Below are 26,179 nucleotides of genomic sequence, written 5' to 3' on the forward strand. Positions count from 1 at the left end.
TTATTTTTGTTTTATTTTTATTTTCTATCTACGTGACTTTACCGAAAGAACCAACAATATAAATCCCTGCAGTCACGAAAGATTTAAGTCGAGACTTCAATTTCACGTACGCCGACGGCTACCAGATACATTTTTATTTTCCACGTTATCTTCACTTCACAATATAAACATGTGGCTCCTCTCCAATGGGCAATTCCGAAGCAGTTCGTTATAATAAAACATATTAAAACAGTGAACGTTGACGTTACAGAATCGGTGTTTACCCCTACGTAATTTCCTTTACCCCGTTAAAACATTAACACCACATCCCACTTCCCAACGAAGACATTCCGACGTGTAATAAATACCCTTAAACCAAGGAAATGTTGTAACCCATTGTGTTAACGAATATTAATTTCATAATCAACGATTTTTGGGTTTAGATATTAATTTACAAAAAATTGAAACAATGCGCAGTGGTTTGAATGCCGTGCTAAGGAGACGTGCATATTTTTTTTCATTACAGCAGTTTACAAATGATACTAAGACTTACAAGAATGTCTACACATTGTGTCGTCTGAGAGGATGACTGCGGAGGAGATGGAGCGACGGAATCAGTTCACGTGGCAGGAGGAGCGAGATGGTAGCAGCACTGGGCCGCGAGGGAGGCATTCACCCAGCAGTGGATAGACACTGGATGCTGCTGATGGTTGTTTGGATCAGGCTATCGGCGTAATACTGGTAGGAACCTCCTGGTTACACCAGCCCGCAGGGGATTATTGTATCCGTCGTGCAGTGAGGGGCTGGGTGGGCAGGGAGGGGCTGGGTGGGGAGGGGAGGGTGGGGTGGGGTAGGGTGGGGAGGGTGGGGAGGGGCTGTGTGGGGAGGGTGGGGAGGGGCTGGGTGGGGCTGGGTAGGGAGGAGAGGGTGGGGAGGGGCTGGGTGGGGGTGGGAGGGGTTGGGTGGGGAGGGGCTGGGTGGAGAGGGGAGGGTGGGGAGGGGCTGGGTGGGGAGGGGCTGGGTGGGAGGGGTGGGGCTGGGTGGGGAGGGGAGGGTGGGGAGGGGCTGGGTGGGAGGGGTGGGGCTGGGTGGGGAGGGGAGGGGAGGGTGGGGAGGGGCTGGATGGGGAGGGTGGGGCTGGGTGGGGGGTGGGGCTGGGTGGGGAGGGGAGGGGCTGGTCACCCCGTGGTGCCCTTATAAAACTCAACGTTTAACCTACTCACGCCGGCTTGTGCCCGCCCTCACAGTCGGGCATATTAGCGGAATACACCACGCCGCCGTTGACCCTGGCCATTGACCGAGCAACCCAACGTTCCTACCAGCTCCCTCCGCAGGAATGTGTAATTATTTTAGCGTTTAACACACTAATTACTACAGTACAGCGGTGATGGTCGTGTGCATAGGTAGTAGGGCTTCGTCCAGCAGTGAGTAGATGATGGGTGCTGCTAATTATGATGCCAATGCATTGTTGTGTTTGGGTCAGTGATATCACTTGTTATTGTAATTATGGAAGCATGGATATAACACCGTTACCGACCACAGTGATGTTGACGAGGGGCGGCGTGGGGAGGATAGACCGTCATCTAGCAGTGGATAAGCAGTGGCTGCTAAATTTAGATTTGGCTGCTAATTATTTGAAAACGGGCGACTCTCGGTGAAACAACACATTCCTGCGGAGGGAGCTGGTAGGAACATTGGGTTGCTCGGTCAATGGCCTGCAGGGTCAACGGCGGCGTGGTGTATTCCGCAAATATGGCCGACTGTGAGGGCGGGCACAAGCCGGCGTGAGTAGGTTAAACGTTGAGTTTTATAAGGGCACCACGGGGTGATCAGCCCCTCCCCATCCAGCCCCACTCCCCACCCAGCCCCTCCCCACCCTCCCCTCCCCACCCAGCCCCTCCCCACCCTGCCCCTCCCCACCCAGCCCCTCCCCACCCAGCTCCTCCCCACCTTGCCCCTCCCCACCCTCCCCACCCAGCCCCCTGCCCACCCTCCCCTCCCCACCCAGCCCCTCCCCACCCTGCCCCTCCCCACCCTCCCCTCCCCCCACCCTCCCCTTCCCACCCAGCCCCTCCCCACCCTCCCCTCCCAGCCCCACCCCCCACCCAGCCCCACCCCCACCCTCCCCACCCAGCCCCTCCCCACCCTCCCCTCCCCACCCAGCCCCACCCCTCCCATTTTTGGATGCACAATGGACGGACGGACAATAATCCCCTATGGGCTGGTGTAACCAGGAGGTTCCTACCAGTATTATTTGTCGCATTTACCACGGCAATGACTGCAGTGATGTTGATGAGGGATGGGCGTGGGGACGAGAGGCCATCATCCAGCAGTGCATCGATGCTGTTGATCGTGTGCGATTGTTGCGATTAAAGCTTTGCGAAGCACGTTAAAGACAAGTGCGCAAAGTTGGTGACAAATGACCACGGGCCTCGTGGCGCAACGGTAGCGCGTCTGACTCCAGATCAGAAGGTTGCGTGTTCAAATCACGTCGGGGTCACAGTGTTTGTGGATGCAAGTTTTTGGTAAAAAAAACCGCGGTTAATAAAAGAAACCGCCCGGTGCATTCGTCGGCAAACACTGAAATAAAATAACAATGTATATAGTCGACAATAGGGGACGTTTTTGGCCGGAGATTCTTCTTAAAACTGCGTACTGTACTTTTGCCTCTGTGGTTTAAATAACGAGAACAGCGCGGTCTAGTGGCGGTAGTGAAGATTACCTCTTGAAAGATGTTAACTCGAGTTAAGATAGGTGACTGAGATGTGGGCAATTGTGGCCAATGAGACAACTTCACGTTGACACTGCAGAGATTGAACTTTCATCCCCCGAGTAAAACAACAGCCCTTAAAGGACGTCGACTTTGGCAAACATCGCCGTTGATAAAGATTCGTAGTTAACTTTGTTATTATTGGGCGCTTTGCTTAAATACCTCAGCACCTCTGAGGGCCAGTAGGGGGGGCAAATGCTACAGAGCAAATATTTCATTTCCCCCTACTGGCAGAATTACCTTAACATTTTTATTTACATACAAAGCAAACTATTATATTCCTTGGAAAACATTTAGCAGTTTCACCCCTCTCCTTACCGCCCATCATCGCATAAGCCACTACGTTTAGCTATCATTTGTGACCAGGTCGCTTTTGAAAAATAACTTAATAGTTCAGTGGGCTTTACCTGATGAGGTAACATTTATAGATTAAATTTATTTTTGTATATATTTTAAGTGATTTGTTTATCTTTCCTATACATTGAGCTCTTTTTCATAGATGCCACTACTGGACATCTATGAAAAATATCTTTATAGCTCATCGGATTATTTATACTGCTCCAGTTTTAATAAACATTTTAATTTGAAGGCACCATTATTGTATTTAACCTCCTTGAGGAAATGCACGCACTTAAAATTGAAATTATAATATATCATTAGTTATAAAGAATAGTGTATTAAATGTAATAATTATAAGTTATAATACTGGATTATATTATAAAATATATTATTGAAATTATATTATGATTTAATTATTTTACAATTAAAATATTATAGTTATAATTTAATAATAAAAATTATATTGCAATTGCGTAATTAAAATATTGTTATATATTGTAATAATAACATTATTATTAGTTACAAAACACAGTAAATCAAATGCAACAATCATAACCTAATACAGGATTACAATATCAAGTATAATAATTGCATAACCATATTTAAATCATAAAATTATAATATATCATTAGTTATAAAGAATAGTGTATTAAATGTAATAATTATAAGTTATAATACTGGATTATATTATTAAATATATTATTGAAATATTCTAATTTAATTATTTTACAATTTAAATATTATAGTTATAATTTAATAAAAAAATTATATTGCAATTACGTAATTAAAATATTGTTATATATTATAAGAATAACATTATTATTAGTTACAAAACATAGTAAATCAAATACAATAATCATAACCTAATACGGGATTACAATATCAAGTATAATAATTGCATAACCATATTTAAATCATAAAATTATAATATATCATTAGTTATAAAGAATAGTGTATTAAATGTAATAATTTTAAGTTATAATACTGGATTATATTATAAAATATATTATTGAAATTATATTATGATTTAATTATTTTACAATTAAAATATTATAGTTATAATTTAATAATAAAAATTATATTGCAATTACGTAATAAAAATATTGTTATATATTGTAATAATAAATTATTATTAGTTACAAAACACAGTAAATCAAATACAACAATCATAACCTAATACGGCATTACAATATCAAGAATAATAATTGCATAACCATATTTAAATCATATTATAATTTGACGCCACGGAAACCCGCATTCAATAGCGTCACCAACGGACGGTCGACGGCTCGACCAATGAGAGCGCGCGCGCGCCTTCGAACGCGCGCGGGCGACCAATGAGAAGCGAGGCCTGCGGACATTTTGAATACGCGGTCCGGGGCGTGCGAGTCAAGGGGTCCCTCATTGTCATCGCCTCGCAGTTATTTATTACATTTAACACTTTCTCACCGCTAAACCCCCCCCCCACACAACTCCTCCTCGTATCATTATTTATTTCCCGCTTCGATCGCAATAAAAAAAAGGCGGTGTTTTTTTGCCGCAAGTCGAAGCGACGTCCCGTGGAAGCGCCTCCTCGTGGTCGCGTCGTCGTCGTCGCCGTCGCTGTTTGCGTTGAATCGCTTCGTGGTGGGTTTTTCTGGCGCTTAAAAGAAGGCGGTAGGGGGGATAGATAAAGAAAGAAAGAAAGACGCGCTAAGATGTCGGGTTCCGTCGTGGTTGAAGATCCAGCCTCGCTCACCAAGGAGAGACTCAAGTCGGAGCTACTCGCGCACAAGGTTCGAGTTTTTAGTCTGCCTCTCCCCTCCCTACTCTTTGTTTTTTTTTCGGTAAAGTCACGTAGGTTGAAAGGAAATAAATACATTAAATCACAATTTTTTTTGCCTCTCCCCTACTCTTGTCATCTCATCTCCATTCACCCATCACATCCCCTTCCTTTCCCCGCCAGGCTGATGCCCCCTCTCTCTGCTCGCCATCCTCAGCCGCCTCGCTTGGGCCCTGGTGGTGTTGTCACCAGGGTCCTCCTTGACACATGTAACTTGCTATGTTGTGCATCTCGACTTAAACAACCACGGTTGGGTTGGGGAATGGGAGATTTCGGTCCTTAAATGATTACGATGCTTATTCTATGTACGAGCATGGATTGGTACCACACTTGAGTCGAGCGAAATTGGTTCTAGATTTGAACCTTTCGTGACTGCAAGAATTCGTACTCTTAGGTTTTTTCGGTAAAGTCACGTAGGACTTTACCGAAAAACCCTAAGAAAGAGTAAGATTGAAATTGGTTCTTAATGGGTGGACTTTAATATTCGCGGTAACGTTTAACAACCATGGTTTGGGAAGATAATGTGACTCGGGCTCTTTAAGGACGCCGCTTACATTCCACGCAGTTTCGCACCGCGGTTGAGTTGTGTAGGTCCTTAAAGGATGGAGTTTGTCTGCAATCCAGACTCTTGGTCATGTGAGACAGACGAGTTTAGGGATGGATACGTCTTTTGCTGTTGACGCAGATAGATGTGACACCACGGTAGGGTTTGGGTTGGGGGGGGGGTCCTTTAAGGACGACGCAGACGTTTTCACGTCAACGCTGGGTTGGGTAATGCGAGATCTATACGAGATCTCTCTTGAGGACCCCCTCGCTTGAATTGCCCAGTGTGAGACATACCCTCAAAGGGGGGGATGCCGCTTTGCGTGCTTGAACTCTACGTAAGGATTTGATACCAGTTGAGTGTGATAGGTCATTAAACGACGCCACGTGTGGGTCTTTTGAGTCGCCAAGATGAAGCCACTCGCTCACCTATTGTCCGCGTTTGCGGGTTGGCAGTGTGCAAGCAGACCGTATTAAAAGTTGCCACGTCTGGGACTTCAAATTCCCAAGATGAATTCATTCAACATACTTGGCGACTGAGCCTGATTGTGCGATACGATAGTCTTGGGGTGGACCCTTAAAGGCTGCTTGGTATTTTTATTATTTGTTGTGCCTCTGGTAGTGCGTTGAAGTTGGACCTTAAAGGACAACTTCTAGGATCCTAATTATGGTGCTTATAATGTCTGACACGGACGCCGCTTGTGAGTTTTTACATGCTGGATTCTTTGCTTTGTACATTTGTTTGAAAGTAGTTAGGGATTCATCATTAAGACCCAACTTGTGAATTTGTTAAAGTTGAAAGCCTCGCTCTGAATGCCGACGCCCAATGGTAACATTGGAATTTTAAGTTCGTGTTGGACAGATCCTTAAAAGACGTACCTCTTTGGGTCAACCAGATCCTCGGTGTAAATGTACTTAATAAGATATACCCTTGAAAAATGTAAATTATGGGCCTCCATAAATGTTGTGCTTTTCAATGAACACCAAACTGCGATTCCGATTGTGTTAAGATCAATACATGCTATGAGTTATTTACTTCAAGGGTGCACAGCTTAAATATAAATCCGTCACTGTCCACTCAAATATCTTAACGATCATCAACAAATATAGCTGTGCTTGGGGTTTCCAGCTGTAAACATCTCCACCCTCCATTATAATGACACAACGCCGAGTATATTAACATTGCTTTTCAAGTTTATTGTTCAGTTTTTTTCCCACTGTACCGTCCCTCTCTCTCTCTCCCTGCAAGTCTACTCCAGCTGTGCCCTCTTCTGTCTAATAAACCCTTCATCACTCCTACCCACCCCAACCCACCCCAACCCTGTCACCGTGCCATCATCGCAGGTGGCGCTGCCCACAGGCGAGCAGAAGAAGGAGGTGTACGTGAAGCTCTACCTGAAGCACGTGACACCCAAGCGGAGCGGTGTGCGAGCCCGGGCCGGCCTGCGTGCCGACTTCTCCAGCGATGAGGAGGAGCAGCAGCAACCCACACGCGCCTCTCCAAACAGGGTGATTTGTCAGAATACAGTGATCCCTCGTTTATCGCGGTTAATGGGGACCGGAACCCCTCGCGATAGGTGAAAATCCGCGAAGTAGGATTGGCCCCCTAGGAATTTCCGTATATGTGTGTGTGGGTACCAGAATGTTTAAAATATGTATATTTATACTTTATATATATATATATTTACTTAAATCTATTTAATTATAAAACCTTAATATTATACATTCACTCTCTCATACGATACGTATTATGGTGTTCTACACTCACCAATGACAGTAGTATCTTGAGACTTGACTCCAGTAATGACGACGATGACAATGACGACGATGACAGACCTGTGCAGTTCGATGAATGTGATGATGATGATGGTGTTACTGCACAGGTATAATGAGGCCTTTAAATCAGCTCGAAAAATCCGCGATGCAATGAGGCCGCGAAACTTGAACCGCGAAGTGGCGAGGGATTACTGTATTTATTCTGGAGGAATCCGATGAGCTCTCAAGCTTTTTTTCAACAGATGTCCAGTATTATCATCATGTTGGTGGCATTGCAGTTTCTCGCTGCTCATTCTCCTCTGCCTCCACCATAGTCTGGAGACAAGGCTATTAAGAAGGCTGTCTCTGGTCCAGGCCAATCAGGTTCAAAGATAATGTGTATATAATAAGAAGCATGGTTTTTGTTGCATGTTCACCACAAGTACGTGTGGTTAATGCAGACATGATTCCTTGCAAAAGGGTTATATTTGGTGTTTGAAAATTTTAACACCTGTTTTATTGCGAGAAAGGTTAACACCTATTATTGTTTTTATCATGGTCTAGAAAATTCTTCCCACAGACATCAATGCATTTGACTCCCCTGCACCTGTTGGAAGTCAAAGCTCAAGACCTTAATTTTTATTTAGCCGTTTGACTAACTGCCTCTTTCTCGCTATCAAATAAATATGCTCACTGTTTTTGCACAGGGTATTGAGATGCGGTTGTGTTTAGATGCAATAAAGTTCCAAATTGTGTTATGTGTTAAACAGCACAGAAATAATAATGTCACTTAATTACCCAGGGAAACCTAGCTGAGTTGGCATACAACAATGTATATTAACATGGAATATTACACTCATGAGGCATACATTGCATTGTGTGTTTAGCAATGTATTTTCCAAATAACTGTTAAATTAGTTCATTTGAACCTTGCAGTTTTGCAGACTACATACACTACAATGGCTAAAAAATGTATTCTTGAATTGATTTGTGACCACATCATGAAAATTCATTCAATTAGCCACTTTGTTTTTAGGCTATTGTTTTGCAAGTGGCAGGAAAGCCACAAACCCACGAATTTGAAGCACAATACCCCAAGGACCATACAGACATGTTCACAAGCCTACTTGATGTACTGCCCTTCGGGTTTGAGAGTTTCACAAATCTGCGCGATCCACAAACTTGCAGGATTACAGGTGTGTGTGATAAGGTAATCGCGGATAATGCTGCTTCCATCACAGTTTATTCTCGTGCTAGATCTCACAGCTCCTGTAAAATCAACACCTGATTTCCCAGGTTTGTTCTTAGAGTCATCACTCGTCTGGGTTTAGTTCTTCCTCTCCAATGCCCGTCTCTGTAAACTGCCCTCCCATACTCTCTGCCATGTCTATTCTAACCTTCACTTACCGATTACATTTACAACTTTTTTCCCATGTTCCCTTCCGAACATAAAAGTTTGTTAGCTCCCTTGTGAAATTCTTTGCATCTTATGTCACGGCAGCATCCATGTAATATCCAATACGCAGTGCTATGATTGTTGTAATGTAGGTCTGTCATGAAAGTACTTTCAAGACTCGGAGAATTGTAAAGTCTTATTTGCTGTAATACAAGTGTCACTTTTATTCATGTGTATTTCTGCATACCATAGGTGGTAAACTAATACTATAATAACGCAACATTCTCCAAATTTCCAGTAATTATAATAGGATATGCATAATTGTATTACAGTAACTTAATCACATCTTTAATTTCAGTAAAAGTTAGACTCCCATATGGCTTTTAAGCAGTGTTGCGTATGGAGACATGTGCTTTTACTTCCTCATTTCATTCATTGAATTATATTGTTGCCAAAGAAAGTCACAGCGGTTTCCTGCTTGGAAATAATCTCGTTCATATCCCGATTACTGTCCAGAAAACACCCCATTCTCATTGTAAGGACAGATCATGCATTCGGACAATCAACTTTGTACAATAACATCATCAACCATGGATATCATATGTATCATTGTTTGACCATACTTCACCACACTCGTCATGGTGTGTTTTTTTGAAAGGTGGCCCAGAGAAATAATTCAGATATCATTACCACAGATGTTTTGCCTTGAATCCAACACAGGTCGCATGTTTCATAGCCAGTGCTGTAACCACTGTGCCACCACTCCCCCTGCAATCTAATATATGGCCAAAAAATAGTTCCTGAAAATAACAGAGTAATACCAATGCATGGTAATATCTGAGATAGAAAGCTCCAGCATAATGTAATACCATGGCATTTGTACTGATCCCAGCCATCAAAACTAAATTTTAAGTCTTGAAACAAGTGCTCAGAGGAATGCTATTATCAGCCATTGTCAAACCACAGCTGGATGAAGATCTCCCCAAGCCATTCCTCATGGTTCCACTCCTTTGTTAATCTTGACCACCTTGCATTGTCATATTACATTCACCTTCAATGTTCAGTACAATGTAAACTTGCACATTTCTATATATTATGAAGGTATTAACGTGGCATATATGCATACCTGCGTGGTTGTATTAATCAATTGCAGTAATTTTTTTATTCATACTGTGCATGCATGCACGAATGGTGCGGTCTGTATTAATAGCCACAATTTACTATTACATTTGAATCGGGTAACAGCCCATTGAGATCGAAAGTCTTTTTCAAAAGATGCTTGGAGTAGCTTGGAGAACTAGCTCTTTAAAATGCATACACTCATTACATGATTGCTCATGTTACTTTATTTCTCGTCCTATTTTACTATTCTTAGGAACAAGGAGATGGAGTTTCCAATAGATAATGCATTAGTTTTGTGTAGATTTAATGCTACATGCACAATGCCTAATGCTTTGTGTACCTTACTGATAGTGTTCTGCATTGTATTAGTATGCAAGTACATTGCATTTACACATATAAATGAATGTACAATATCCTGTATATGTCAGTCCATTGCTGGGTGACGGTCTCGCCATGCCGACCAAGTCACTTCGGTTACTTGAGCATACCTCACCATGCTGGTCAGTGGGAGTTGGTGAAGGCAGGGATCATATAGGTACAGTTGAGCAATGTATCTTGATACACTATCCTCTGTTGCCAGTCACGTAGCCCCGCAGCCTATAACAACCCAATGTGCATGATGGTGATCCATATGAGCACTGTCCAGGCTCAACGCTGCTTACTTACGGATTCTTTTCGGGTCATGCAATCTTACAAATGTATCGCATTTATTTTTATGTGCAGTGCTATTTACATGTACACGTTAATATTCAAAACATCAGTGCGTATCCCAGCTCAAACATTGTGGTGACTCTTCACTGCCCTGAGACGGGGTGGAAATATTCCACGTTTCTTTTCTGGGAAACCTTCCAATAGATTGGATGAACGATGTTGACTTCCGACGGTGGTATTTATTTTAATGACCTTCGAGAGTTCGTGGGCCGAGTTGACTCTTGACTGAGTTGAGTGCTCCGAGCAAAGCGCCTGCCGACTACATTCGTACCTACTGGGCAATTTTATGAATTGACCACCCTGCCGGTTAAGTCAGTTGTCACAATTCTTGGCCATGATTCAGTTCCAGAATCATATATTTTGGTCTTGTTTTTTCCATCCTGTTTTAATTGTTTACTGTTTTGTTTTCATTATTTAGTTTGCTCTAATAGCCTTGTGATTGATTATTTTTTTTGCGGGAAAATAGTGATTTTTATCGAATGAATGCATAATTTCTTGCCGGTGTACCTGCAGGTGAACTTATATTTTTTTTGTATTTTCTCACAATTATAACTTTTTATTATTTTGAAATGTGAAAATGTTCAAAATCAAAAACGATTTTCACGCACGTGTGTATCACCCACACAATCAGCCTTAGGTCGGGCAATTGGATTGTGATTTATGATTGCGCGACACTGACACGATCTTAAGTGCATGCTTTGAGGCTACGAAATGGTACACGTCATACAAATTGACCTCGCGTGCCAGTGACATGTCGCCGTGTGCGCTGACTTTCATGTGTCGAGGGTGTGAGCAGAGCTTGTCAACTTGAAACCTACCAGAGGTGTTCCTTCCTGTGTAATGTGTTGACAGTGTGCACATTTTTTTGCTTCCCACCGGATGTACGTATAATTTTGGCTTGTAAAAACATTAGAATGCATCTTTATATGGTCTATATTAAGGGTGTAATTGGTAAATGGCAGTACATGTTAATTTATCGATTTGATAATTTTTATGAACTCAAAAGCTTGTTGATTTTTTTTTAAACCAAATTGATTATGGATAACATACGAATATTGCACATTATTCATGCAAGGTTAATGTGCAACCGATAATAATGTCCTTCCCTTTGTCAATCCACTGCTGGATGAAGGCCACTATTTATGCCTAGTCAGTCATGGGGAACATACGTATATATGTCTATGTTGCACTTCTTTAGCACTGTACCTGTTAGTGTGAGTTGGTTAGTTGAGGAGAGCGAAGGAACAGTTGAGATATCACATGCCACTGATTTTAGCCATGGCCAAGAACACGTCAATTTGTAGCAGCAGTTGTCTTGTCAGCAATTGTGTTATGCATCATCCAAAGCAGCGCTTTCTATAAAACCGCAGTGGTCTCTTTTCTGTGTCGTGGAGCTGTTGAGACTAATTATTGTGGTTAGACATCCGAGATCACAATTAACAGTCATTCCTGGCAGCACACCGCACACTTCCAGAATACTTTTGTTTTATCAAGAATTTTTTTTTTTCATCTCGGGGTCTCACTTCAAAGGCTTTTAAAGCTGAAAAAATGCTTTGTATTAAGCCAATTTTTGCACTGAAGAGATTTGTGTATATTACTACTGTCGACTTGGATATAAATTTGAAATGCTTTGCATTACTTTATAATGTTCACATCTTCTTAGACACAAGTAAATGATTGTAGATGCAGGTGCAGACCTTCCTTGTTTAAAAAAAAAAGCTTAGCAAAAATGTCCGAAATGCATCTTACTAAAGCTGGCCAGCCCAGCCGGTGGAATGTTTTTGGTCTTTTTTTTACTTCAAGATGGATAACATTGGTTGGAATGTCTGATGTTTTTCGAAAAACATTTTAACGACAGCTCGCGTAGTAATGAACGCTTTCTATTTACTCCTAACGCAAAAAATATTCCCGCGTGCCCGCTTTCCTCCCACGCTTCGATGAAGTCAGGATTTTGGATCAAGATTATATTCACGAGTAGATTTTTTTTTTTACTCGTTTGTACAGCATCATTTTGTCCCATTTGTCCTGTCGGTACTGCCTCCGTTGTGTTGTCTAACATAGGTCCGGTTTTTACAGTCCGTGTCACTTGTACTGTTTGTCTCGTAAAATTTACCTTGCAATCATCGGCAGTAAGAAGATAATTTCCATTAAAAAATGCGCATAACTTGAAAATAGTGCAATGCAATGTATATATCATGGGTTTTTCAAAATGTATTTTGAATTAAAATCAATTTTGAGGCATGATAAGGCTTCTAATTGTCAGCACAACTATTATGATGTTGATTTACATTTAGGGTCATGGAGCGAAACACAACAAAAACTATAAGCAATACAAATGAGATGGTAATTTTATTTTTACACTTATGGTAAATTGAATCCTAATCCTGAATCGTGAAAAATGTTCCAGTTCACTGAGGGAGTAGTGGGATGTATCGTCACGTGACTCTGTATATACTGCCCAACATGGGACCTATTTTTGCCAGTATCAAAGTATGAAAAAACAAGAATAGGTTTTATCCCTTTCCGACAATTAAACAGGTGTTAAGATGTTCAACCACCAAATATAAACCTTTTGCAAGGAATCATATCTGCATTATCCACAAATACTTGTGGTGAACATGCAAACAAACATGGTCTGATCATATATGCATTGTCTTTTAAACTGATTGGCCTACACAAGAGACATCCTTCTTCGTGGCCTAGTCTCACCAGTGTCCAGACGAGTGAACGCCAAAAGATGAACAGTGGCTCATCGAGGAGCCATTGTTTGCATGTTCACCACAAGTACGTGTGGTTAATGCAAACATGATTCCTTGCAAAAGGTTTATATTTGGTGTTTGAACATCTTAACATTTGTTTTATTGCTGTAAAACAGTGAAACCTATTCTTATGTGTTGTCTTTTTGTCAATCTACTGCTGGATAAGAGCTGTATACGTCGTTGGGGATTATTTGAACATACATCACCATTCTGGTCAGTGCGGGTAGCATGGAAGTAAAACCATAGAGTACAGTACGGATTTGCTGCACCGCCCTCTGTTAACATTCTAGGTACACTTTGTACCACATGCCTAATACCAAGCATTTTTTGCATAGAGAGGCACCTCAAACAGTTTATTTTTCTCTTTTAACTGGGGTAGGTTAAATGGGTTCGAATTGGAGTCGTGCTAGCTTCAAGAGGAGAATCACGTCTTGGTGGTGCAGGCCACTGCAGATACAGCAGTGTCACCAACATACCGTGGGTCGTATGGCCCAGAGGTCGCAATCGGGTACCCTATACCCACACCCTACCCGATACCCGGCTACCCGTACCCGGCCGGGTACGGGTACCCGTACGCGACCCTGGTGCGGCCGGGTACGGGTAGGCCGTGAGTCACTGGTGAGTAACCGTTTGTCACTCATTTCCCAACGTCTTGACTCTTCTCACAATTCAAGTTCCTAGAATCAACCCACCCACGCCTGCAACATGGCTTCATCCCAGAGGTCGCAATCGGGTACTCGTACCCTACCCGATACCCGGCCGGGTACGGGTACCCGTTTGCGACCCTGGTGTGGCCGGGTACGGGTAAGGAATCAAAACCCGTTTGCGACCTCTGGTGTGGCCACACGAGGCATGTGCGTCTGAGCCGAGCCGCTCCCGTTACCCGCACGCCACGTAACCGCTGACCCATCGATGAGCCATTGCCAACCGTCCACACTGCCTTTTATGGGCATGAGGCAAGGCAGCAGGGAGCAGCCCACTCAGACTGTGAATCAGCTCGGTCCACCGAGCCGATTGGTGGGTCAGCAGACCCGTGACCTGCGCGAGACCTCTGATTGGCTGTCTTTTGTCTGTGGGGCTCCCAAGAAATTTTTGAGAAGGTGGTGACAAAGGCTTGCCCACACGTCACATCTGTGCCAAGTTATATAAACCGTTTTGGACTGATGTGTTGTTGATCCATATGCGATAAAGTGCATCTTCCTTTCTGAAGTCTCCTTTTATTAAGAATCCAAGCGTGGCTTTTTTTACTTTACAATGCACAAATAACAAAATATGAAACTCATTCTTTGCATTGCAAGCGGTTGCAATATAACGATGCAAATAGTGTTGCATTGTTGTCATTTGCTTACTGGAGATGTGAAATCCCATATATACTATATATCTACGTAATTTAGTGATTATACTTAATCGTGTATAAAACATATAAAAAGAGAAAATGAAGCTGGCTTTAGAACAGTGCTGTTAATCTTTCTAAAATTGCCACCACATGACAGCAAAGACTAGCAGAATGGGCTCATGGCAACTCCTGCTTTAGGAAATTAAACTCTCTTTAAAAGAATGCAAAAATAGATGTGTAAGATTTGTGTCTATTATTTGTACTGGATGTTTGTTATGTAATCTCGTGAAGAATGTTTAAAAAAAAACAGCTCGCCTTTGAATTTCGATTTAGTGAGAATTGTATTTTATTACGTTTTATTATTTTTATTTTATTATTTCCCTTCTACGTGACTTTACCGAAAGAACCAAGAAGATGAGCTCACCTTTGGTTTTGCAGACCACCAAGCACATGATGCATAATAGACTTTGAGGAAGGGTCACTATCAAATGACCAGCCTATCTTTTATGGAATTTATATATAATGCGGGCTGGATCCTCCTCTGGTGCTCCAGCATCTGGAATTTCCTACCTACTTAAATATGTGCATTGTAATCTCTGCCTCTTCATGACCTTGTTCAAGAACACCAAATACAAGCATCTACTTGGCCTGTGGCCAGAACCGCGATGAGAACTGCGGTAAAATATGGATTGGTGGATCACACGAATGTTGTGAAACTCCCTTCCCGTGGGCATCAAGGTGCCATACCCTGCCTCACCAGCAGAAGGCAGTACAGCAATTTGACAAATCTACATTTATAGCCATCTGTACGGGGATTTATTTTGCCCCCCCCCCCACACATGCATGGGTTTTCTCTAGCTACTCCTGTTTCCGCCAACATATATAAACATTCATTAATTGCCTTAACCTCTTAAAATTAAAACACTATAGGACTCGACTGAAAACGAGTCCTAGGACTTCTCTGAATAAATAAGTATTTTTATGACATGTTTGCTGCCTGCTGCACTTGTTTATTTGATTGTATTCTTTCACTTAATTAAATCAACAGGGAAGTGCATGGTTGAAGCACACCTCTCTATATGTGGAATTGGGTGAAAAAATCGAAGTCTGTCATTTTTTGAGAGTTACAGATTTATGTTTTTTGGGTCCGCCTTAATTGGAGGTCGCTTTTTGGGGCTTTTTCTTCAAGCCCTGCCTCTTTCCTGTTTAGACCTACCACTTTTTCCTGTTTAGACTCGCCACTCTTGTTTAGGACCTACTCCTTCCTGTTTAGGCCCTTCCTCTTTTGGCTCCACCCCATCCTCTTAAGGCCTTACCCTTCCCTGCTTAGTCCCCACCCCGATTCTGAAACCCAAGAAACCGCGGCACAGAAACATGTCAGTGTGAAGCAGGAAAAGGCGAGTCTACCTTTGGAGAAAAACGTGGTGGTTGCTTAATGTGTTTGCTTAACAGCAATATGCTCATGTACACCACTTAGTGAACACCCCCAAAGTAAATATTTAATAATGACCTTGAATAGTTGTTAGTAGTTCCCCACTGTTTTTTTCATATAAAAAGGTTGCAACTAAACACAACTTTTGGAGCTGGCCCTCACTAAGACTTGATCCATCGGCGGCAGTTACTGGTGCACCACAATAAACAACCAAAAACGTGAGAATCCCTTGCATTTAGAAAAATGGTGAGTTACTGATTCTTGAGACTGACATGTATGAGGTAGTGGTGGGGGCACGCAATAGTATGTAGCGGTGGCTGGGGGGGACAGTAGGTGGGTCGGGTTAACCACAAAGTCCACAAATCCTCCTCAAGCAACATAACATTGACCGTCTTCCAATTTCAACTGGAGTGGCGGGCAATGCTCCCCGCTTTCCCCACTGTCGTAGGGTGGAGTGGCGGGCGTAGAGGTTGGCGCATTGTGCTACAAACCCGGCAGTGTAAATTTCAGGACGTGGTTGATATGAATGGTGAATAACATCGGTACCGAGTCGTTGGCACCCATCTTCGCGCACCAGCACTGACCAGCATGAAGAGGCCTTCAGTAGATTGACAAAAGGGTTACAAATGGCTTTTAGAGCTATGATCCCTTTTTGTCGCCTCGTAAACTTTAGCCAAGTAGGGTCATCACAAGTCGCAGGTATGGCATACACACTTGTTTGTAAAAATAAAAACTGACAACCGTACGGTTTTCACTAGGGGGTGGCATTTGACAAACCATAGCATATGTCTTTCTAAACTTGGGGTTTCAAGTAACGTATAGTTAATCCACTGTAAGCTGATAATTTGAGTCTTTTTAAACAAGGTTCAAATATCACCAATTTTGTGAACTTGATCGGACTTAACTTTTTAAATAAATACTCTGAAAAAGAAAAATGTACTAAACATAATTGATAGCATTGATAGAACGTTAGATATAAATGCAACTTTTCCAAAACATGCCAAGGGACTGACGTGTACCGGGGGTTGGCACAGCAGTGAAATTGCACAAATTATGCACGTTTCCATTGCGCTTGTGGTACTTTAGTTTTCTGGACATTCTTTTCAGATAAACACTTTTGGTGGAAGCACATACACTGCGACCTGACCTCGGTACATTTTAAGCCGATGTCATTGACATCACTATAGAGCACTCTGATGGAGTTCCTGGTCATGATTTTAAATTCGTTATTTTTATGAATGGACTAAAAACTTGGTGTCTACCCTAGACACACTGCCTAGGTACATACCAACAAGGTGAGATATTTACATTTTTTGTCGTGTCTTTAAAAGGAAAAATACATCTCTGAAAATATGAAGGTAGTGACAATTTATGTTTTTTGGCTTCTTGTACAACCCCCCACCTCCCTATTCTACCTTGCGACGGCACAGAAGTCCACCCGGAAGACGGTGGTGCAGGTGACGCCAGTCAAGGAGACGGTGACGATCACGGAGATCATCGAGGAGAAGGATATCACCAAGATGTCCGACATGGAGCTGTTGAAACTGCTCTCGCAGTACGGCTTAAACTCTGGACCCATCATTGGTGAGCGCAGGGTTCTATCTCCCGATGCCCCCCCCCCCCCCGCAGTCACGCTGGATTCTTGGCAGCACTTCAGTTGCAGAACGCAACAGAGTTTGCATTTATATGGTCTCTATATACTTTTCAGCTTTCCATATTCGTTGGCGATAAGCCATTGGGAGTGGAAATACGTGGATTAGCAAACCTACACAAGTGAGAGACATAGTTTTGATTGTTAAAAAAATAAGTGGGCTCAGCCTGGACATGTCGGTGTAAGGGACGATGGACAGTGGTCATGTAGCATGACTGAGTGGCACCCAAATGAGAAAGCGCACACAACTTGGAGATGGAGCAATGAAATCAGCTCATATGCAGGTGCAAGACGGATCGCTGCTTTGAGAGGGCTTCATGTAACAGTGGATTGATCATGGCTGATTTTGAGTTTAAAGTAAGATGCAACTGAAAAGATTTTACATTTTAATTGCATTTGTTGCCTGGGCTGTCAACCTCTTTTTGAAACTTCATTAATTTATAAATAGACGTTAGCTACTTACTACATATTGACGTAGTGCTATCGTGATACATCTACATTGATGCATTAAACCACTTTGGAATAATCTCTCCAGTGCCGTAATATTATACTTCACCATAAGCTTAACATCTTTATTCTCGTCGACAAAGCTTGCTTCTTGTGTCAAATGGTCTGGGACAGACTGCCCTAGGGTGGTGCAGGGGCGGGGGCATATCTAAGATAAGAGCCATTTGTTATTTGGGCCCGAGCTTCCTTTAACATGTGCCATTGTTGGCTTGACGTCCTCCCCAATGAAAGGCAAGCAATAATAGAGTTGTGTTCCCTGCTAATTAACACAACCTAAGGGAAAGGGCCCAGCCCACTAATGGAAATGCAAACACCATTACACAACCTTCATTGGTTTTCCTTGTTATGCTCAAGATTTGGATAAGACAGGAAACATTTCCAGCAGTCTTTCTTAAAAAATGTACACGGATTGTTTGCCAATTGTGAGCAGTTAACGTATGCCTCCTATGAACCAACTCATGCTTGCCAACTCGTAATTCTGGCAAAGATGAATTATCTTTAGTTGCAGACGATGTCTCTGGAATCCCGTGAAAATGCTTTACGCCTTTCTCTAGGAGCTTTGTTGTTGTTTGCTTAGCATGGCATATTGGCACTTTTGAGTGTGCTGAGGCTCAGGGTTTTGGTTGTTTGATGATAAAATTGAAATGAGTGTTTCGTGATAAAGTACACCGGTTGGTATTTCAGGTAAAAACCCCTTGAGCAAAGGCTGTTTACCATGACGTAGACTAAACAAGTGTTTAATTTTATCAAGAAATCAAGTGACATTCTTTTTTGTGATCTTTTCATGTATGTATGTATATATAAAATACTTCCTTGTATCCGTTTTCATTTCGATTCAAGCCTATAGTGGAAAATATTGTTGTCGACCTTGGTGCACTTTCTTCTTGGCAATGAAATGTAGCCAAGTGGCTTAATTTTCAAGTGGTTTTGGATGTCTTTTTCCCCCTAAATGATATTGGCCGCATTCCCAAGCCACGCTGAACACTTCAAACGTCGTGTACATTTCCTGCTCCCTCTGCACTAGGGTGTGGAATTTTAAGCTTGGCCGCAGCCTCGACCAGTGAAACAAATTATGTCATGGTGAAACTTCCCGTTTAGCAGCAGCTTTGTCTGACCGCCAGTGCATGTCCGAGATAAGGGCCTGCCTGTACCGCACGTCCAGACACGTGCTAGAGTAAATTACATTCACTGCCTCGTTAATTTGGTGCGACGTGCACAAAAACTTCCGTAAAATTATTTCGGTCGCTTTCCTAAATTAATCACAAAAATTATGTCGTGGTTTTTTACGTGCCACCTCGTTGGGAAGGTATTGGCTGTACTACGTGCTTGGTCTAGCATTCCCATGTGACTGTCTAGATTTATTTTGGTTTTGCTCACGTGTGTGGCACTATGTCCGACGTTCGCTCCACATGCTAGGAGCTTCTTCAGGACAATGTCAAACAGCAGACCGTAGAAGCTGAAAACACGAGAGCGCTATACAGCACAACTGGGAAAACCTACGTCGTCGTGACTGTTTTTGTTATCTTTGTGTGCCTCGGTGGGTGGCGATCTTATGAGCAGCCACCACGCGGAAGGTGTATGAGAGCAAGCTCATGAAGGCCATGAAGGAGGGCACCCCGGCCACCAACACGAAGGCCGTCGAGGAAGCCTACAGTGATGACGACGATGAAAACAATGGGAAGGAAGGTACGGCTTTTCGGTTTTTAGGTGGCCAGAAGACGAGTATAGCGAGTGTTCGTGTGCCCATCTTTGCCATGGGGTTTTCTACAAGCACTTCAATGTCACCTCTCACGATGTAGATCCTCATGAAAAAAATACTCTTACAACTCAGACTTACGTGTATTAATAATTGGCTGTTACTAAATGGGGTGGAATGGCAGGGTAGTGGTTAGCGTGCTGTTTATGAATGTGGAAATCTGAGTTCTATTCCTGGCCACGGCTCACTTGGGTGATATCAGAGCTCATGCTGGGTCTCAACTCCTTTTACCAACCTGCACTGACCAGTGCGGTTTCAGTACAGTCAAACAACCACCATTACTGTAGGGCATGGTGAGGCCTTCATCCAGCAGTGGAATTACAAAGGTCTGTAAAATCATGATTATTATACTTGTTTAGTGACCACCGCATTTAAAAAGCATGCAATTGCAAGTGAGCAAGTCATGTTAAATTTAAAGTAATTCATTTCCGTGGTTGTTGTGTCGTTTGTTGCTTGAACGTGAAGCTGCAGAAGCCAAAGAAAAGGAGGTCGAGGAACCAAAAGGCAACAGCATTCAGGCCCCGGTGGCATCTCGCTCGACGCGGTCGGCCAAAGTCAAGGTGATCATTCCCTGCTCCGTGCGCAATGCCCTCCACCCTGTTCACTGTTTCTCTGCTCTTCACCAACTGCCCGCCTCGTTGTTGGGTGGCGGAATAAACAGTGGTGACACAACAAATGGTGTCTCGCAGCAAGAAGGGACCTAGGTTCGATTCCCGACTCGGTTACCTTTCTGTATGGAGTGTGTATGTTCTCCCCCTCTTTTCCATGGATATATCCTCCGGTTTTCTCCGGTGCCTAAAGTAGCATACAATTTAACTGGTGTTGAAGAGGCATACTAATGTATATATGTTGAACTTCTTTCGCACCATACATATCCAACTGTGGTACCGGCTCTTTTTTCTGTAGTCCTCAGCCCCTTGCTTCAATGCACTGTGGTCCCCGATTCCTGCTCTCTTACACCCTTGCTTGCCTCCCTGCTCCACGATATCTGCTGCTTGGCCAATTCCACCGACTGCCTGCCTGCTTCCTGCCTGCTTCCTGCCTGCTTCCTGCTTTCCCCTGGTTCCCTTGCTCTCTTCTCTCTAATTCCAGCTTCCTTCCCTCTGATCCTTGCCTCCTACTCGCAGCTGCCTGCTTCCTACTCTTTGCCCTTTCTCTTGCTCCCCGTTCCCCTCTCACCACTGCCTCAGCCTATTTCCCTTTCGGCTCGCCGTTGGGCACGCTGCCACGCGTATACTATGCGATTGTACTCAAGCTTGCGACCTGTGACACGTCCTGCTTGGCGCACATGTTTCAGGTGACCGAGGAGACCACCACGACCACCATGACCACCACAAGTACCATGAGCAAGCGATCTTTGAAAAACTTCAAAGAGCCGTCTATAGAGGTCATGTCTTCTCCCAAAGGAATCAAGTGAGTTTTACTCTTTTTAAAACGTTTTAATAATCTATTGAATTAATGATTAGTTGGCAAGTCTTTTCACTCATTATAAATGTGTTCATAATGTCACACTTATTTGTAAGAGGCTTTCAAGAGTTTCTGCTGCTGCAAGTTAATAAAAGGTCAATTTGGTTTCCTGCTCTGAGCAAGTATCGGGAGATGCCCATCATCACCTATTTACAGTAATGAGGCTTCAGAGAACTCTCTATTTCCATGGAATTGACATATACTATTTAAACATATCCACAATAGTTGATACGTGTACTGAGAAACCTAAGAAGCGATTCTAATCGGTTCCTATCTACCACACAAAAACCCCGCTTTACAACCCAAGACGACAATGACGACTACGACCTAGCAGTTGTCTACGCCTATTCCGCCACGTAACGACGCGTTCCTCTGCCCCCCACAGCGCCACCCGGCGCCGGCCCCTGCGCTCCTCGGCAGAGCCCTCGCTCCGCGGAGAGGACCTGCTGGTGCGCCACGAGACGGTGACGGTGACTTCGGCCGCTCCCGCCTACGCCCGAGCTAATGCCAAGCCGGTGCACGCCACTGACAGCGGCACGGCGGCGCGTGCCGTCGCCCACCGCCGCTTCCCCGTGTGGCTACGCGTGCTGCTCGTGCTGGCGCTGGTAGTGTTCCTCGCGCTGGTCTATGCCAACATGGAAAGCAACGAGCCCAAGCCTACTCCGCCCCAGGAATAGTCGGGACGTCTAACCTGGTTTATTTTCGGTATTACATACGTCCAGTATATATATACTTTTTGTGAATTTTTACAAAAAAAATGTTGGGTTTTTTTTTATTTTAATGACGTACCACTCTGCACGGTTTTTTGCCAACGGAAATTCAAAGCACACGGAATCATACTCTGCCTTCCATTCACTCGGACGATGCCTATCTTGTTTTGCTGTAGTTCCAATATAGTTTGGTAGTTGGTTTAAATCATCACCAAATTGATAGCCAGTGGATTGGATACTGCAGAATTGACATCTTGTGATTTTCTTTTTGTTTGAACATGGTCTGTTTTATGTAAAATGAATGAAGTGTTAGCAGGAATCACAAAATATGATGTTACCCAACCGTCGTTTGTGTTAAGTTCGACTACGTTTTTATCTTTTTAACATAAAGCATTGTATCTCTAAATGTTTTGAAAGCTTATACGTTCGCAGTTGAGAACGTATATTTTATATGGAATTGGTGAAGCCTACGAATGTAGGAAAGAAAAAATTGTGAAAAAATAATGTTCCCGTATTTAACTGCCTTAAAACTGTTAACTGTGATCTGCAGAATGCGGACATGTTTTTGCAAGTGTCCAAAGTCGTACTGCCTGCCCAGAGGTGGTGTATTTTAATGTATCCCAGTCACACGCAGCAGAAATTTGGGTTTGTAAGTTATTTGGCGATCGATTGGAAATGTTTTGGCTTTTTTAAAAGGGTGGTCATGTATTTTTTGTCTGCAAATATCATAGAGTACATTTGTTAAAATAACAAAAAAACTAACAAAAATACAACTAGAGTACATTTTGTATTGTATTTAAAGATACTATATTGAACATTTGAAGATTTTTTTTACGACAATGTTGAATTTTAAATGATGAAATACATGGTTTTTAAAACAATTGGTTCCGTATTTAATTGGAAAGGATTGACGCTTGCAGATGGGACAGATTTTAAGGACAGTTGGCAGCTATTCATATGGAATATATCGCCTTCCTGTAGTTTGGGTATTAGCGTTGTTTATGTACGATACGAGGAATTTTAACTCTAGTAGATCACATTTACTTTATAACTTGTATTATGCTTCGTAGAATGATTAATCTTAACTGTTTGTAAAGAAATTCAAAGTGGCCTCTTTGTAAACGGCGTGTAACATGCTGAAACCAACCACTTGGCTTTTCTACTCTTTGCCTGTTTAACCTCAAACCACACTCTGCCGTTTGGAAGATGATTTGGTGCATTCTCACGTCATGCAAAACGATGGCTAATGCGAGTTTGCAGAGGCGCACGCTTGTGTTTATGGGCATTGAAAGTGCCTAAATGCAGCTCTTAAGGCCAATTAACACATCCCGGGTTTTTTACTGATAAACTGTGCTCTAAGAAACATTTTTCCACAAATATATTTCAAGAACTGCGCGCTCACAAGTTATTGCTGCCCCCCCTAGTCGGGGTTGATGGTGATTCACCAAAGCACAGCTTGATTTAAAATCGGAAGGGACTATTCCAGCAAGATGAAGGGCTTAAAGCACATTTAAAAGCAGCTTTTTCACCTTTTGTAGATGTATGGATTAGCTTTAACTTAATACACTTTTACAGTACACTTGGCACTTACATGCTTTTGAGCGGTTAACCATTTTGTGTCCGTCACATTCGATAAGTTGAAATTTTGATTGAAACGGTCACACAAGTGGAAAGTGTTCCAGCTCAACACAGCAACCTGCCATTGCGGTGTGCACCGCTGTTGCGTGCAGTGGCAGTCTCTTATCACGAATTATTTAAACGTGTACTGTTGAATTGCACTTAACATACCAAACAGTACTTGTATTTAACAATTTGCGTTGCGAAACTGCAAACTCAATTCAGCATTTAATAAGCACAATTGCCTGATGAGAACATGTCATTTGCTTCTAGAGTAGCCCTTCTCCGTGTTACTCAAAAGCGTATTTGTGGCGAAGTAACAATTGCACATTGGATTTAAAGTAACCTATACAATAATAATATGCTCAAAGTGGGAATAATTCATTATACACCTTTCAAGGCTATTTGTGTGGTGGTTGGCGCATATCCATATCCGATCCTGCTTCGTGCATTTGTGGAAGTTGTACAGCCGTGAAAATTTGCGTCTTCCAATTTCTTTACAACCAGTTGTCGCGTTCGGTTGCGCACACGTATGTTAGATAAGAGAAATGTGTTTTAAGTCAATGAAGAAGCAATACAACTTTCCCAGAAGGTCGTGTGGTGTCAAATTATGTTCATACTTTGCAGCTTAAGGCGTGTTACCTTGTGTGGAATTCCTAGGATACTAAGGATTTGTTAGGATTTGGAGAGAATGCCTGCAATGTCAGGTACTCTTAGATTCCAAGGATCGTAAGGATTCCTATAGATTCAGTTAAGAGGGCCTGCTCAGGATCACACAGCCCCATCCAATCAATTTGGATTAAGAATGTTTTTTTTAGCATATAGAGTGGAATCTCCTTACAAAGCAAAGTGTGAACCTGAATACATATGTCACCTAACAGAAGGATTCACTTGTGCCCGTTAATGATGGAATCACCTCCGGTGAGAAATAAGTTATACGTACATATGAAGCTGGTCACATTTAAAAAAAAATTGTATGTAAAAATGTGTAAGAAAATCATGTGAATTACCTCTTATCATCTTCATTTTTCAAATAATGACAACAGCAACGTGTTTTAGACGCCGTGTTTCATTACTTAATTTTTTGTAATAGAGTTATTTTTACTATGAGAAAAAAATATCCAAAAAGATGGCTTCGTCTTCTGTTGTGTTCCATGCCATATAACGTCTCGTTAATGCCGCAATTCATTGTATTTTTTTCACGTATTAACAATTATAAAGCGTTATTGATGTCGGGATGTATTACATGTGAATTTGGTGGAAATTTTAAATTTTTTTCGAGATTGTACAAGGAAATTTAAAAAAGATTGTTAGAAGTTGTGGGCAACTATGGGCATTGATTGAACTCGTTATTGTACCTACTTTGAGCTGACTGCCACATCTGCTAAAGTGCATTTTTGTTTTTGCTCCATTGAACTTTGAGCTGGAAAATACGTACAATTTATTAGAAAATCCGGGGTTGTTTGTTTACTTCATTTTATGTTAGCAGAGCAATTTAGAGAACACATGAAGTGAAAAATGCACTTGAGCAGCAGAGCTGTTTTAATACGTGAAATGGTATTTTCAACCCTTCTGATTGTAGTTTTTACTTTTATTCTGTATACAAGACTTGTGTTTGTATTTTGTGTAGCCTGTATATGAAGCAACTCCAAAATATAGTGCTTTGTGTGAAATCTCCATTTATTTTGTCGTCACTATACACTCCGTACAACACGTCTCGTGAAGGTGCTCAGGGGATTATTATGACGTTGTGTGGGAAGCGGTGGGGCAGCTGATGAGCGCGCTGCACTACGAACCCAGTGAGCAGAGTTCTAGTGACGATTATCTGAACCGGTACTGGAACTCCTCTAGGTCGACTCGGCCTTAAATGGATACCTGGAGAGGTGTGTAAACATCGCTGCTGGAGAGACGAAGACGGCCGGCCCAGGTGCTGGCCACCCACCCCCTCGTGTGCCATGCCGGCTTTAATAGGTGCTCGCTAACAGCACTTGCCCTAACAGGTCGGGCTATATGGGGGATCTTTGTCTTAATATTGCGTTTCAGAATTAAGAGATGGCGACACCTTGGGGGGGTAGTCCACCCAACTGGATTAATCATGGCTCGTACTGTATGTTCTTATTGCTGTAAATGCTATGGGTTTATATGTCAATTTTTAAGCTCACGATCCATGCATCCGATCGTGTGTGTGTGTGGAAGAATGTTTATTATTTATTCTGCTTGTGTTATATCGTTAAACAAGTGGTGGAGCAGTGCTCCGTGCATTGCCCTATGGACCCGCTGCCTAAACTTCAATTCGTGGTCACCGCTAACACCAATGGCGAGTGATGTACGAACCATACGGTCCTGGTGTCCGCCTTCACCAACCCGAACTAACCAGCATCGTGAAGTACGTTCATGACCGACACGGCATGGGTAAGCCGTCGTCTCGCAGCGGATTGGTGGTGGACTGGAGAGGCGTTATTTCACTGTTGTATGTAACAGGGTTCCGCGTTCACCCATGCAGTCAC

At 42.7% G+C, this 26,179-nt stretch overlaps 1 protein-coding gene and 1 non-coding gene across 2 annotated transcripts; both read left to right on the plus strand.

Moving 5' to 3' along the window:
- Positions 1-2,407: 2,407 nt before the first annotated feature.
- On the plus strand, positions 2,408-2,479 carry TRNAW-CCA (transfer RNA tryptophan (anticodon CCA)). The gene has a single exon. It is a non-coding gene; the product is annotated as a tRNA-Trp (tRNA).
- A 1,958-nt stretch (positions 2,480-4,437) lies between these two features.
- On the plus strand, positions 4,438-25,349 carry LOC133351573 (lamina-associated polypeptide 2, isoforms beta/gamma-like). The gene is made up of 7 exons (XM_061566880.1): positions 4,438-4,863; positions 6,798-6,962; positions 17,395-17,548; positions 19,683-19,808; positions 20,344-20,438; positions 21,176-21,291; positions 21,731-25,349. The coding sequence occupies exons 1-7, from the start codon at positions 4,786-4,788 to the stop codon at positions 22,020-22,022; spliced, it is 1,026 nt and encodes a 341-aa protein (XP_061422864.1). The 5' UTR covers positions 4,438-4,785; the 3' UTR covers positions 22,023-25,349.
- Positions 25,350-26,179: the final 830 nt, after the last annotated feature.

Source organism: Lethenteron reissneri, chromosome 38 (assembly GCF_015708825.2).
Source record: "Lethenteron reissneri isolate LAM-NWPU_2019-01 chromosome 38, ASM1570882v1, whole genome shotgun sequence".
NCBI classification, from domain to species: Eukaryota; Metazoa; Chordata; class Hyperoartia; order Petromyzontiformes; family Petromyzontidae; genus Lethenteron; species Lethenteron reissneri.